Source organism: Apodemus sylvaticus, chromosome 16, assembly GCF_947179515.1.
Source record: "Apodemus sylvaticus chromosome 16, mApoSyl1.1, whole genome shotgun sequence".
Lineage (NCBI taxonomy): Eukaryota > Metazoa > Chordata > Mammalia > Rodentia > Muridae > Apodemus > Apodemus sylvaticus.
The window spans coordinates 84,723,993-84,740,288 of NC_067487.1; the positions used below are offsets into that span (position 1 = coordinate 84,723,993).

Below are 16,296 nucleotides of genomic sequence, written 5' to 3' on the forward strand. Positions count from 1 at the left end.
TGTCTCCTTAGTTTTGTGTTTTTTATGGTTCAGGGTAAGTACATTTTAAAAAATTATTAGTAGGAAGTTTTTAAAATATTACTACAAGAACTTTTTTATAACTATAAAGGTGATGGTATAAATTATTATAAAGATAAACATTTAGTTACTAAAAGTGAATGGTCTCTTTTCTCCTCTTTTATGTGATATTGTCATCTGTGTTGGTGCTTGAAGGTTCGTGTCTCCCACTCCCTTACCCCCACCTCAGCTAGGAAGATATGTAATCTTTCTAGAAATGCCACTAGTATTAATTGTGTTAGAGATTGTTTGTTCTTTCCTGTAGAAGTAAGCTCAGTCCTCCATACTTCAGAACATACTACCTACATAAAACTAGACCCTACTTCAATTGCTTTGCTTATTGATATATAAACATACATATATAAATGCATAAACAAGCACATACACACACACACAGAGAGAGAGAGAGAGAGAGAGAGAGAGTTTAAAATCATAGCTTCCTCTCAAAACTGACTTGAGACCCATAAAAACACTGGTTAAATACCAAGACAGTATTTATAGATGCATTGAGTTTTACTTGGTTATTTCTAAAGCAATGTATCATTTTCCTTTCAATTTATGAAAAGTAGCTTTGTCCCCTAGTTACAGGAATATGCTATTATAAAACAAATATATATATCGCATTGCATTAAGGACATGTTTGTAGTGTTCTCTTCTAACTCATTGAGACATCAGGCTGTTTATTCTTCTCTTAATCTTGCAGGATATAGAAGAACTAGCAAACTACACTTATATATAAAATAAATCTATAGCCTATATTGCCATGTTTATGGATATATTAATTGTCCCATGTAGTGATATATATTTAACATCATAAGCCATCTTTGTCATGTAGTATGATATTCAGAAATGTTGCTATGTTATATAAGCCTTTATCTCACATTAATAACATAATTACATAATGCTGTGTGCGTGTGTGTGTGTATGTTTATATATCAATAAGCAAGGCAATTGAAATAGGGTCTAGTTTTATGTAAGGTCTGAAGTATTGAGGACTGAGCTTACTTCTAAAGATCTTTGAATACAGGAAAGAACAAACAATCCATAACACAATTAATAGTAGTGGCATTTCTAGAAAGATTACATATCCTCCTAGCTGAGGTGGGGGTAAGAGAGTGGGAGACATGAACCTTTTAAAAAAAAGAAAGATTACTCTTTCCTTTCAATAAACTGATAGCTAGCTTTGTGTATGTCCAAGGTTTATAACCTGAAAGTTAACTAATATACTTCCTGTTTTTCTGATACATGTGTGAATAAATGTCTTGCATTCTGGTTTGATGTTAAACGTGTATGTATTGATACTGTTTGAATTGGGAAATTGTGTTTTATCACTCTGATTTCTTCTTTTCCTGATTTTGCATGAAAAGTTTCTGTTTCATATTAAGTATTTTCAAAATAAGGAAATTACTTTAAAAATACTTTTGGGTTTTCTGTTGTTGGATACAGCTGGTCTTATTTTCATTATTATGAGATATTGTTTAGCAGAAAATGTTGCTAATATATGGAGGTGATTATGGCCATCAAAATTTATATTATAAAGATAAGGTTTATGGGTAAAAAAAACGCTGCATTTTATATATACATATATATATATATAATTTCAATGTGTTCAAATGCTTTAACAATTTATGCCTCAAAACAAAATTTATTAAAATGTCACTTAATTCAAAATTTAAAGTAGCAATTACTGATATGAAAAGAACAGGTTATGATAGATTATCTTTTATTTCTACATAACATGTAATTTTCATGAAGCATAATACAGTATTTAAAGGCAACTTGTTGGTAATGGTGTCACAGAATTTTTTTTACTCCCTTTTGATTATTGGAGGCAGGAAGGCGTGGGGATGGTCTCGGTGTCCCCTTGGTAGTGGCCTGTGCTCAGCTCCTAAGCGTCCCCAGCCCCCACGCCCATTGCAGGCATTCATGTTTCAGTTTTAATGCCTCGTTTTCAGTGGGTAAGATTTAAGTTCTAAGTTCTGATCCCTCTCCTTTTTGTATTATTTTTTAAAATAGCCTGCTGAGTAGTTTGGAAAACTTTACTTATAAATACATAAATAAAAATACAAATTGGAATATATACACTATTTTTAAAAATCATAACGTTCTCTCATACTGGCTTTTGAGATCTATAAAAGCACTGGTCAAATACCAACGCAATTGTTATAGATACATTGAGTTTTATTTGGTTATTTCTAAAACAATGTATCATTTACTAAACAAAAATTATTAAAAGATTTTCTTAAATTAAAAAAAAATCCGTTGAATTAATAAAAGCGATTTCTCCCCTTGTTTTAGGCATATGCTGTATAATACAAGTGTATCTTCACTCTGTGGGTTTAGATGGTTTTTAAATTGAACATTTTTTCTTAAAGTACAGTAAAAATTCTTTGTAAAGTTCATCCTTATTGCTAGTTTGTATTATTTAATATTGTCACTCAAGCATTACTTATATTAACTTTGAAAGTAATTTTTAAAATTAATACAGTAAAAAGATCCTTGTTCAAGGATATATTTCTGTCTTATTTATTGATAATAGAATTTTATAAATATATTTTTCATGAGATACATGCACATCAATGTACATTTTATAATTGTGTACTAGCCAGAAACAATTAAATTAAAGCATTAGCTTCGTTTGCAAGTCTCAGTCTTAAAGATATTTTATGTTTTGCATCTGGGTTTCAGTGTTTTAGAGACTGACACTGTATACCTGTTGCTTCTTTTGGAGTCAGTTGGCAAATACTGAAGACAGATTTGTTCAGATCATAGTGCCAGCTTTTTACTGCCTAAGAATGGATGTGGGAGGGGTGGCTTTGCTATGCAGCTCTGCTGTGCTCTTTCCATGTGACCTGGGACCTATTCCGCCCATGCAGTTCAAGGGCAGTGTATCTGAGTGCGGTAATGTCAGCTGTTCTCAGATATGCACAAATGCTCAAGGAGTTTCTTCCAAGCATGAGAAAAGATAGTAAGAGAGAGGAACTGTAATTGCTTTACCCTAGTTACCCTCTCTCCACTTAGGAGCTTGAAGCATGCATGGAAAGAGAAAGTTTAGCCCTAACTCTCTGTATGATATTTTAAACATGGTTTATACTGAAACTTTCAGTCTTACGCCAGAATGCATTTTAACCTTGGAATGGGGCTTGGGGTACTGTGTTTGTCTGTATATATGTGTAAACACATAAATGTGCATACATGTGTCTTTGAGCGCTCTCTCTCTCTCTCTCTCTCTCTCTCTGTGTGTGTGTGTGTGTGTGTGTGCAGTTGTCCTGAAATGTTATAGAGCTTTGATTCCAGGACTTTCCTCAGGTACTGAAATTTGATCATCTAAATCACATAACCCCTTTCATACTTTAAATCCTCTCTCAAGAACTTAAAATTCCAAATGTAGTATGTATGTTATGTAAATACTTTGTTTGATTATAGAATAGTGTTGAGAAAACCCTTTAAATGTTAGTTCAAATACTATATTCTACAGGTATGATTGCTGTGTGAATCATACCTATTCAATGGTGTGTTTTAATGGCAAAATGTTATAATACTGGAGGGTTTCAATGGTGAAACAACAACAAAAATTCACTTTTAAGGTTTTGAGAAATTAGCTTTAAAGTGGTTTTTATTGTCGTAACTATATTTAACATCGTTGTTTACAAGTAAGCTTCACATGTTTAAATCATAATATGTTTAATGGTTTTAGTTTCTTTTTAGTACTCACAATTAAGGAAAAAATAAGGCAACCATATGCATAATGTTTAACATCTGCCATCTTCTGTCTGTGTCTATGCTAGATGGAAGATAGTGCCACAAAACACATCATCCAGATGACAGGCTTTAAGATGGAGGAAAAGGAAGCTCTAGTCAAGCTGCTTTTGAAGCTAGATTGCACTTTTATTAAGAGTGAGGTGAGTATAGAAACCTACTAAAATGTTCAACAGAGTTAAAAAATAGAATTAAAATACTGATGTAAGAATCATAAAATGCCCTTTGATAATATGAGTAAAAGGTTTTATTAAGAAATCCTCTTTGTAGTAACATTGCTTCATGTGGGTTCTTCCTTCCAGAAATATAAAAACTGTACACATCTCATTGCTGAACGACTGTGCAAAAGTGAGAAGTTTTTAGCTGCCTGCGCAGCAGGTAAGTAGACTCCTTTCCACTAACTCACGAGAAAACGTCACATGAGACAAAGAAGAAATTTAAGTCTCTACAAAAGTATTATGCTTATAATATCAGATGTGTATGTATTATTTTTAAAAAGATTTGTTTGATTTCTGCTTTTTTCTGATTAAAATTTTCCAACCCATGAAATATATATTAAATAGAAAGAAATATTTACTTTGTCAAGATATTTAGTTTAGATGATTTGTTTGAGAAAAATATCTTAACAAAAAGATTGGAACAAAATGCACAAATCATCAAGCATTGTTCGACCTCAGCCCTGTAGTCCCTTTGTTTCCCACCATCTCACTAGGACTAAGCGTGGTTTCTTCTTCTTCGTGGCGGCGGCTCTCGTCTCTGCTGGGAAGCAGTGTCTTCCTCCTTTACGTTTCTGCAATGCCGCGCTGAGATTGGTTTACTCCTCACACCTCGGCTCACCACTGACACATGCAGAGCATTCATCACTAACCTGTACAAAGAAAATGGTGCATTGTTTTTGATGTTTAAAAGATAATTGATTCCCAGATAAAAAACAGAATATGTACGCTTTCTATAAAGTTAACTAACCCAATAAATTTAATATGACAATACAGTGAATGTTATTTAATGAGTTAAATTAGTAATAATAGTTCAAGTAATGTTACATTTCATTTTAAAACTTCATAGTTCACCTAGTGTGAACTACGTGTTATAGCAGTATATCATAGAAAAGAATATATACGATGTTCAGTGATATTAAAGGCCTCTTGAAATTTATTTTAAAAGTAAATTTGGCAGTCTGTCATAATCTCGTGTGTGTGTGTGTGTGTGTGTGTGTGTGTGTGTGTGTTTGTGTGCAAGGATGACTTTTAGTTGTTCATTGGTCTTTATTGTTTATCATTCAGCAGAATTAAAATTCCTTTATGACAGACAATTCATTTGCTTTCTAGGAAAATGGGTATTAACAAAGGATTACATAATTCACAGTGCCAAAAGTGGCAGATGGCTTGATGAAACAACTTATGAATGGGGATATAAAATTGAAAAAGACTCCCATTATTCACCTCAAATGCAATCTGCACCTAAAAGATGGCGTGAAGAGCTGAAACGGACTGGTGCTCCTGGGGCCTTCCACAGATGGAAAGTTGTCCTCCTTGTTAGGGCAGATAAGCGGAGTGACTCTCTTGTGAGGTAGGATGGATTTCATAAATTTGAAGCATTGAATGAATTCCTACTTCTATGAATACCTTTTTTAAATTAAATATATTCTTCATTTACATTTCAAATGCTATACCCTCTCCCTGTTTCTCCCCTCCCAGAAAACCTTTAACCTATCCTCCCACCCCCTGCCTCCAAGAAAATGCCCCTCTTCCCAGCCCACTCCCACATCCCCCCCTCAATTTTCCACTCTGGGGCATCTATCAAGCCTTAATAGGACCAAGGACCTCTCTTCCCACTGATGTCCAACAGGCATTCCTCCAACAAACTTGCAGCTGGAACCATGTGTAGCCCTTTGTTGATGGCTTAGTTCCTGGGAGCCCTGGGGGGACTGGTTGGCTAACATCAACCTTCTTCCATGGGGCTGCAAACTGCTTCAGCTCCTCCAGTCCTCCTTCCAACTCTTCCATTGGGTACCCAGCGCTCAGTCCAATGGTTGCCTGCTAGCATATGCTTCTGTATCTGTAAGGCTCTTGCAGGACCCCTCCAGAGACAACCATAAAAGGCTCCTTTCAGCAAGCATTTCCTGTCATCAATAATAGTGTGTGGTTTTGGTGATTGTTTATAGGATGAATCCCCAGGTAGGACAGTCTCTGGGTGGCCTTTGCTTCATTCTCTGCTCCACACTGTCTCCATAATTGCTCCTGTGACTATTTTGTTCCCTTTCTCAGAGGAACCAAAGCACCCAGAAGATCTTCCTTCTTCTTGAGCTTCCTGTGGTCTGTGAATTGTATCTTGTTTATTCTGAGTGTTTGGGTTAATATCCACTTATCAGTTAGTGCATACCATGTATGTTCTTTTGTGATTTGGTTGCCTCATTCAAGATGACACTTTCTAGTTCCATTCATTCGCCTACGAATTTCATGAATGCATTGTTTTTTATAACTGACTAGTACTCCATTGTGTCAATATACCACATTTTGTGAATCCATTCCTCTGTTGAAGGATATCTGGGTTCTTTCCATTTTCTGGCTATTATAGATAAGGCTGCTATGAACATAGTGGAACATGTGTCCTTGTGACATGTAGGAAGATCTTCTGGGTATATGGCCAGGAGTACTAAAGCTGGGTCCTCAGGTAGTACTATGTCCAATTTTCTGAGGAGCCACCAAACTGATTTCCAAAGTGGTTTTACCAGCTTGCAATCCCACCAACAATGGAGAAGTGTTCCTTTTCCCCCCACATCCTCTCCAGCATCTTCTGTCCCCTGAGTTTTTCATCTTAGCCATTCTGACTGGTGTAAGGTAGAATCTCAGTGTTGTTTTGATTTGCATTTCCCTGATAACTAAGGATGCTGAACATTTCTTTAGGTGCTTCCGAGCCATTTGACTTTCCTCAGTTGAGAATTCTCTGTTTAGCTCTGCACCCCCATATTTAATAGGGTTATTTGACTCTCTGGAATCTAACTTCTTGAGTTCTTTGATTACTCTGGATATTAACCCTCTATCGGATATAGAATTGGTAAAGATCTTTTCCCAATCTGTTGGTTGCTGTTTTGTCCTATTGACTGTGTTCCTTGCCTTACAGAAGCTTTGCACTTTTATGAGGTCCCATTTGTGGATTCTTGTTCTTAGAGCATAAGCCATTGGTGTTCTGTTCAAGAAAATTTCCCTTGTGCCCATTTGTTCAAGGCTCTTCTGCACTTTTTCCTCTATACGCTTCAGTGTATCTGGTTTTATGTGGAGGTCCTTGATCCACTTGGACTTGAGCTTTGTACAAAGAGATAAGAATGGGTCAATTTGCATTTTTCTACATGTTGACCTCCAGTTGATCCATCACCATTTGTTTAGAATGCTGTCTTTTTTCCACTGGATGTTTTTAGGTCCTTTGTCAAATACCAAATGACCATAGGTGTGTGGGTTCATTTCTGGGTCTTCAATTGTATTCCATTGATCTTCCTGCCTGTCTCTGTTCCAATACCATATGGATTTTATCACTACTGCTCGGCAGTATAGCTTGAAGTCGGGGTGGTGATTCCTCCTGGAGCTTTTGCTGTGATGAATAGTTTTCGCTGTCCTGAGTTTTTTGTTATTCCAAATGAATTTGTAGATTGCTCTTTCTAGCTCTATGAAGAATTCACTTGGAATTTTGATGGGGATTGCATTGAATCTGTAGATTGCTTTAGGAAATAGGGCCATTTTTACTATATTAATCCTGCCAATCCATGACCATGGGAGATCTTTCTATCTTCTGAGATCTTTGATTTCGTTCTTCAGAGACTTGAAGTTCTTGTCATACAGATCTTTCACTTCCTTGGTTAGAGTCACATGAAGGTATGTAATATTATTTGTGACTATTGTGAAGGGTGTTGTTTCCCTAATTTCTTTCTCAGCTTGTTTATCCTTTGAGTAGAGGAAGGCTACTGATTTGTTTGAGATAATTTTATGTGCAGCCACTTTGCTGACATTGTTTATCAGCTACAGGAGTTCTCTGAAATTTTGGGGGTTGCTTAAGTATACCATCATATCATCTGCAAATTGTGATATTTTGACTTCTTCCTTTCCAATTTGTGTACATTTGACCTCCTTTTGTTGTCTAATTTCTCTGGCTAGGACTTCAAGTACTATAGTGAATAGATAGGGAGAGGGGGGCAGCTTTGTCTGGTTCCTGATTTTAGTGGGATTGCTTCAAGTTCCTATCCATTTAGCTTGATGTTGGCTACTGGTTTTATGCATATTGCTTTCAGCTAATCTATTCAGCATTCTTCTTGGTATCAGCCATAGTGTTTGGTTTGGTTTGGTTTCTGCATATAGGATGGAACCCTAGGTGGGGCAGCCCCTGGATGTCCTTTCCTTTGGTCTCTGCTCCACTTTGTCCCTGCATTTCCTTTTGACAGGAGGAATTCTGGATTAATATTTTTGAGGTGGGTGGATGGCCCCATCCCTCATCCTGGAGCCATTCACTGAATATGGTCTCTATAGGTTCTGTCTCCCCTTGTTGGGTATTATAGATAGGTTTTGATTATTCTCATCTCTGTTTTGTTCCATGTTATTTCTTTTGTCCAACTCCAGCAAAACAAAAGAAAAATCACTAGTTTAGAAACTTTTCATTTTGAAGCATTTTTAAAGTTTTGCTAGTTTATTATTTTATTATCAGAGAGACTAGCTTAGGGTTTATATAGTACTGTTTTTGTGGTTCATACTATGTCCACCATGATTTAATTTCACTTTTAAGTATAAGGTGTGTTTCTCTGTGAATGTGGGTATACAAGTGCTCATCCCCATGCATGCATTTGCAGAGGAGAGAGCTCACATCTTATTACTCTTCATATTTTTTGAGACATATTCTCCCACAGAACCCAGGGCTTGCTGTTGTGGATAGGCTCACTGGCTAGCTGGACAAGCCCTTGGATTCCTCTTGTCTCTTTTCCAGTGCTAGGCTTATGGGTGAACACGACTGTGCCTTGATTTTGATATGGGTAATGGGGATCAAAGCTCAGTTTCTTATGCTTGTGTGATAAGTACTTTACCTACCAAGCCATCTCCCCATCACTGTAAAGGAATATTTTTAAAAAACTTCTGATTGCCTAAACTGTATTCTGAGCTCTTTCTCTTTTTTTTAAATCAGGGGTAGAACCTTAAATATTTTATAAGCAATAAGATGCACCCATCTTAAATATGTATTTGATGAGTTTGGAGAAATTAATGTAGTAATGTTAGCTTAACTATATCAAGATCTTTAAAATTTAATGTTCTTTTGTGTCCTTACACTTTTAATTCTGGACCACCAACACCAAACAGTCAATGGTTTCTTTTCTTATTATTATGCTTTAAATGTTTTGAGATTTGTTTGACTTGTATACTTGTACTATAGTTATAAGACTTGTCATTTGTTAATTTTTTTTAAAAAAATTACTTCTGTTTCTTGTGTTATGTTTCACTGTATGAATGCATTGTAGCCTATTGTTTATTTACTTCTTGATGGGCATTTGGGAGTTTTTTGTCTTTCCTAGTTAGGCCGCTTTTAATATTTGATGATAATTATTCCTGGAGATATAATTCACTTCTCATAAGAAGTATCTAGGAATTAAATTGTTTGCTGAAATGGTAAGTTTATAGTGAACATTACAAAAAAATTTAAATTGTTTCCTAAAATAGTTGGTTTTTTTCCTGGTAAATTATTTAAAAAAATTTAGAGTATTCAAGTATTTTGCCTGCCTATGTATGTGTATGTATGTATGTGTATATGTGTGTGTATGTATATATATATAAACCCTCAGAGGTTTAAAGAGGGCATTGATACTATGAAACTGAACTTGAAGACAGTTATGTGTTGCCACGAGTTTTCATGGAACCAAAACTTCTGTTCCTTCCAAGAAGTAACGCACTCTTAGCTACTGAACAGTTAAACCAAATTTGTATTCTTGAGGTAAACTACATCATGGTATATTGTCCATTTTCAATATAGTACTCATTCTGTTTGCAAATACCTTGTTAAAATTTTCTGTTTTCATTTTAATAAATGACTTCACTGCATGTATCTTAAACTTCATGTCATATTTAATAGTGACTTATCATCCATAATAGTAACTGTAAGTGAGGTCACTGAACTTACAATGCGTTGGTAGATGGAAGTTTTTTGAGGGAGCACACTGGTGGTCTGCTTCTGAGAATGGAGAACAACAGTTTGGCAGGAAAGTAAGCAGGCTTTATGAAAATCAGCAAGGTGTAAGGGATTGAGCTGGAATTAGATACCCTTGCCCAGGTAGTTGACCTTTGGAGTGTATAAGAGAGGTAGCTACTGTTTTTCTATTTTTTTGTTTTTGGGTTTTTTTTTTTTAATTTGTTTGTTTTTGGTAAACAGAAACCTTGGGAAAGTCCTAAGAAGTGTTGGGTTTAGGCTTTATTTACCCTGTAATAACCTTTCTTATTTACCTAGTCAGACTCTCTTTTATTTAGTATATTGTCTCTTGCACTGTCATTTTGAGGATGGGCTTGTAGGTATCTAAATTTCAACCAGGCCCAGTGTGTGTGTGTGTGTGTGTGTGTGTGAGAGAGAGAGAGAGAGAGAGAGAGAGAGAGAGAGAGACAGAGACAGAGACAGAGACAGAGAGACAGACAGACAGAGACAGACAGACAGACAGACAGACAGACAGACAGAGGCAGACAGGCAGACATACAGTCCATGTACCTGCCTGTCTCTTATCTCTCTGTCTGCACTCCCCTCTCTCCTACAATTTAAAAAACAGATGTTGAATTTCAATTATTGCTCAAATGCAAAGCCCTTCAATTTTTTTTCCATGATGGTCATGAACTAATGTTCTGAAACTGTAAGGACTTTGAACATTTCCATAAGTGCTTCTTAACCATTTGTGATTCCTATGTTGGGAATTCTCTTTTTAGTTATATACCCCCATTTTTTGACTGGGTTTTTTTGGTTTTTTTTGTTTTTGTTTGTTTGTTTGATTTGTTTTGTTTTGTTTGGAGGTTAGCTTCTTGAGTTCTTTACATATTTTGGATATTAGCTCTTTACCAGATGTGAAGTTAGTGAAGAATTTTTCTCCCAATCTGTAGATTGCCAATTTGTCCTATTGACTATGTCCTTTGCCTTAGAAGAAGCTTTTCAGTTTCATGATATCCCATTTATCATTTTTGATCTTACACCTGAGTCATTGGAGTTCTATTTAAGAAATGTCCCCCAGTGGCTCTTTTCCACTTTCTCTTCTATTAGATTCAGTGCATCTGTTTTTATGCTGAAGTTATACAGACTGCCAGTTAGACCAGCACCATTTATTGAAGATGCTTTGTTTTTTCCATTGTATGTTTTTAGCTTCTTTGAGGAAAAACCAAGTGTCCATCAGTGTGTGGGTTTATTTCTGTAGCTGCATTTTAATTCCACTGATTGACCTGTCTGTCTCTATACCAATACCATACTGTTTTTATTACTGTTGCTCTGTAGTATAGCTTGAGGTCAGGGGTGGATATTCCCCCAGAACTTCTTTTATTGTTAAGAATTGTTTTGGCTATTCTTGATTTTTTGTTTTTCAATATGAAGTTATGAATTTTTCTTGGAAGAATTTTGTTGGAATTTTGATGGTGATTGCATTGAATCTATAGACTGCTTTTGGTAGGATAGCCATTCTTACTAAGTTAATTCTATCCTTGAGCATGGGAAATCTCGCCATTTTCTGAGCTCTTTGATTTCTTTCTTCAGAGACTTGAAATCATATGGAGTTCTTGTCATACAGATCTTTCACCTATTTGGTTAGAGTTGCCCCAAGGTATCTTATATTATTTGTGATTATTGGGTTGAGTGTTGTTTCCCTATTTTCTTCCTCAGACCATTTATAATTTGCATAAAGGAAAGATACTGATTTGTTTGAGTTAATTTTATATCCAGCCACTTTGCTGAAGTTGTTTATTAGCTATAGAAGTTCTCTAGTAGAATTTTTGGGTTGGCTTGCGAATACTGTCATATCATCTGCAAATAGTGATACCTTGACTTGTTCTTTGCCAGTTTATATCCCCTTGATCTTTTTTTGTTGTCTAATTGCTCTAGCTAGAACTTTGACTACTATATTGAATTAATGTGGGGAGAGTAGGCACCTTGTCTTATTCTTGATTTTAGTAGTATTTTTTCAAGTATCTCTCCATTTAATTTGATATTGGCTCCTAATTTGCTATATAGTACATTTATTACATCTAGGCTTTGAATTCTTGATCCCTCCAATACTTTTAACATGAAGTGGTATTGTATTTTTGTCATGATTTTTAAGCATCTAATGAGATGATCATGTGAATTTTCTTTGAATTTGTTTAAATGGTGAATTACCTAAATGGATTTTCTTATATTGAACTAATCTTGCATCTACGGGATGAAGCCTACTTGATTGTGGTGAATGACAGTTTTGATGTGCTTTTGGATTCTGTTTGCTAGAATTTTATTGAATATTTTTGCATCGATATTTGTAAGAGAAATTAGTCTTAAGTTCTCTTTGTTTGTTCAGTCTTTGTGTGGTTTAGGTATCAGAGTAATTGTGGCTTCATAGAATGAGTTAGGTATCCTGACCTGCAGGACAGTCAACAGGGTCCCCAAATCACCTAGGAAAAGGCGAGAGACAAGAAATGCTAGAGACAGACAGCAAGACAGTATTCTGATCAAGCTGACAAATTTTATTTTTCACACAAAGCAATATAAAGGGAAGCAAGCAAGGTGTAGGGAGGGGTAAAGGGGGAAAAAAATCTCAGGGGGTTGGCATCATTTCTTAGAAACAGTTTATCATAATTTCTGGGAGAAGCTGGCCATTGCTGCAGGAAGGAGTCAGGAGGAGGTGAAGTGGAAAGGAGTTCTTATAGTAACCTATCCACAGATGAGCTCCTAAAGGAGGGGATTTTGAGATCTAAGTAAGAATGGCTCCTGGTATCGAAGTCTCCTGGCATGTGGATCTGAGTGAGAATGGCTCCTGGCAGTTAGGTAGTTTTTATTTTTTGGAATAGTTTAAGGAGTATTGCTATTAGCTCTTCTTTGAAGGTCTGGTAGAACTCCATACTAAATCCATATGGCCCTGGGTTTTGTTTGTTTGTTTGTTTGTTTGTTTGTTTGTTTTGGTTGGGAGGTTTTAAATGACTTACTTCTTCTCTTTCCTTAGGGAATATGGGCCTGTTTAGTTTTCCTGCTCTTGATTTAACTTTGATATGTGGTATCTGTCCAGAAAATCATCCATTTCATCTATATTTTTCAGGATTGTTGAGTATAGGCTTTTGTAGTAGGATCTGATGATCTTTTTTAAATTTCCTCAGTTTCTGTTGTTATGTCTCCTTTTTCATTTCTGATTTTGTTAATTTGGATACCGTCTCTGGGCCCTTTAGTTAGTTTGGTTCATGGTTTATCTTTCTTATTGATTTTCTCAAAGAACAGGACCTGGGTTTTTGGTTTTGTTGATTCTTTGTATTGTTCTCTCTGTTTCTATTTGGTTGATTTCTGTCATGAGTGTGACTATTTCCTGCTTTCTACTAGTCTTGGGTATGCTTACTTCTTTTCGTTCTAGGTATTTCAGGTATGCTTTTATGTTGCTAGTGTAGGATCTCTCAAATTTCTTTAGGAGGGCACTTAGTCCATGAATTTTCCTCTTACCACTGCTTTCATTGTGTCCTATAAGATTGGTTATGTTGTGCTTTCATTTTTTGTTGAATTCTAAAAATTCTTTAATTTCTTTCTTTATATCTTCCCTGACCAAGTTATCATTGAGTAGAAATGATCAGTTTCAGTGGGCATATGGATTTTCTGGGGTGTTTTGTTGTTATTTAAGTCTAGCCATAGTCCATGGTGGTCTGATAGAATGCATGGGATTATTTCAATCTTCTTGTATCAGTTGAGGCTTGTTTTTTAACTGATTATTTGGTCAGTTTTGGAGAAGGTACCATAGCATGTTGAGAACTTATATTCTTTTGTTTTAAGGCAAAATGTTCTATATATGGTTCATAATTAAACCATTTGGTTCATAATTTCTTTTATATTTACTGTGTCCCTGTTTAGTTTCTGTTCCAGTGACCTGCCAATTGGTGAGAATGGGCTGTTGAAGTTGCTTACTATAATTGTAGTTCACTGTGTAATTTTAGCTTTAAGAAAGTTCCTTTTATCAATGTGGATGCCATTGCATTTGGAACATAGATCTTCAGATTGAAACTCTATTGGTGGATTTTTTTTCTTTGATGAAAATGAAGTTTCCTTCCATATCTCTCTTGATAACTTTTTGGTTTTAAGTCTATTTTATTAGAAATTAGAATGGCAATGGCTTAGTTCTTGGAACTGTTTGCTTGGAAGACTTTTCCAGCCTTTAAATCTGATGTAGTGTCTGTCTTTGCCATTGATGTTTATTTATTTGCATGCAGCAAAATGCTGAATCATGCTTGCATATCTAGCTTGTTAGTCTATGTCTTTTTATTGGGGAATTGAGTCTTGATATTGATAGATACTAAAGACAGATGATTATTAGTTCCTGTTATGTTTGTTGTGTATTTGATTCTCTACTTTTGCTTGTGTTGTGAGATTGTTAAATCTTGTTTCTTTGTTGTCAGTACCCTCCTTATGTTGGCGTTTTCCTTCTAGAATCCTATGTAGGGCTGGATTGGTAGATAGGCATTTCTTAAAATTGGTTTTGTCATGGAATATTTTGGTTTCTTCATCTTTGATGATTGAGAGTTTTGTAGGGTATAGTAGCCTTAGTTAGCATTTGTGTTCTCTTAGGGTCTACATGACCTCTGTCCCAGTTCTTCTGGCTTTTAGGGTCTCTGTTAAGAAGTCTGGTGTAATTCTGATGGTTCTGCCTTTATAAGTTACATTCATAAGTAAAATGGGAGCCGAATTCTATGTTCTAGGTGATAGCAAATTAAGGGACTTTGGAACAAGATCCTACCCTGCTAAATTTAGATCCTGGCATGGTGGTACACACCTTTAATCCCTGGAGATAAAACAAAACTATCTCCGAGTTCAAGACCAGGCTGGGACTGAGCTAGTTCTAAGCAAAGAGAACCTTAAATCTAGGTGTGGTCGTACACACCTTTAATCCCAACATTGAAAAACGGAATAGAACAAGGTGGAATCAGGGAACATGTTCCAGCCCCAGCAAGCAGCAGAATTCGGCAGCTTTGGACTCAAAACTCTACCTTTAGAGTCTAGAATAGAAGGGACATTTGATGCTGGTTAGCTGGATTGAAGAAATTCGTGGTGATTAAGAGGAGACCAGCATCCCTGGGGTGAAATCTGGAAAGTATTTTCTGAGAGCATAAAGAAGCTATGTTCCAGAGATAGCCAAGATTGTACCCACTGCAGCAGCTGTACTTGGTAATGAAGAACAGTTGAGGCTTGATACTGTGAGCAGCCAGGGTAAGTCATTGGTGAAGATGCCACCTCAGTTGTAATTGACAGCCCAGGACTGACGGGTCATGCAAGGACTTGGCACCACTACAGGCACCTAGGAAGTTTCTCTTTGATTCTAACTTACCCTTTATTGTAACTTACCTTTTCATGAAAGTCCTGTGACTAAGAATATGCAAGTGAAGACTAATCTTCTTGTGACGGATTGCCAGTGTAATGAATTGTCACACTAGCTATACATTGCCATTCAATTTCCTTAAAACTTACTTTATTGTTGATTTCTTCTGTTCTTTTTTTTTTCTTAAAAAAATTAAGTAATGAAGTATTTTACTTAAAGTAAAATATTTACTGTTCATAACAAGACTCTCGATTACCTCAATACCTTGATTGTATTGTATGTTCAAGATAAAGTGGGACTATAGATTATTTGGCTTCTGTTGCTTTCTAGATCCTAAACAATAATTCTTATTTGAATGTATATATCTATATGTATAATATCGTCTTAAAAGTGTTTCTTAATATACGTGTAATTAATTGTTTTCTTTGTTTTGTTTTGGTTGGTGAAACAGAATCTTAGTTATATCCCAGATTGGCTTAGAATTTATTCATTTCACCTCAGGGTGACTTCACATACAGGCTCCTGCCTCTTCCTCTTTAAAATCTATGATTCTAGTCATATGCCAAAAGGCCTAGCCAAAGACTAGACGTTTAAAGGACTTTTAGTAGAGTCATGGTGTTGTTTGTGTGTCTGTGTGTGTATGTTTGAGGTTCTCAAGGATTTCCTTGGAGGAAGTCTTCTAGGACGGCTGTTTTCATAAACATTTTTCATTGCTTTAGTCTTGCTGTGACTTGTTTGTGTCAATATTCATGTTTCATGTAAAAAAAAATCTAATATGAAGAAACAGAAAGATAGAAAGGATAGGGAGATTTGTAAATATCTTAGGTTTTAAGAAAGTATTATAGGTGTTAACTGTTCATAGTCCTCAGTGATCTAATGATCTAAAGGAATGACCTTTTTTCCAAGAAATTTTATTCCTATCTCTAAGGAAGTAATTGGTGATTGACCAA

At 35.7% G+C, this 16,296-nt stretch overlaps 1 protein-coding gene across 2 annotated transcripts in view; it reads left to right on the top strand.

The window, feature by feature from the left end:
* Slf1 (SMC5-SMC6 complex localization factor 1) overlaps positions 1-16,296 on the top strand; it is a 97,694-nt gene that overhangs the window by 7,161 nt on the left and 74,237 nt on the right. For both annotated transcript variants that reach the window (XM_052159486.1, XM_052159487.1), the window contains exons 2-4: positions 3,846-3,959; positions 4,119-4,194; positions 5,145-5,385. In XM_052159486.1, the coding sequence (XP_052015446.1) occupies positions 3,846-3,959; positions 4,119-4,194; positions 5,145-5,385 (431 nt within the window). The remainder of the gene's footprint in view (positions 1-3,845; positions 3,960-4,118; positions 4,195-5,144; positions 5,386-16,296) is intronic.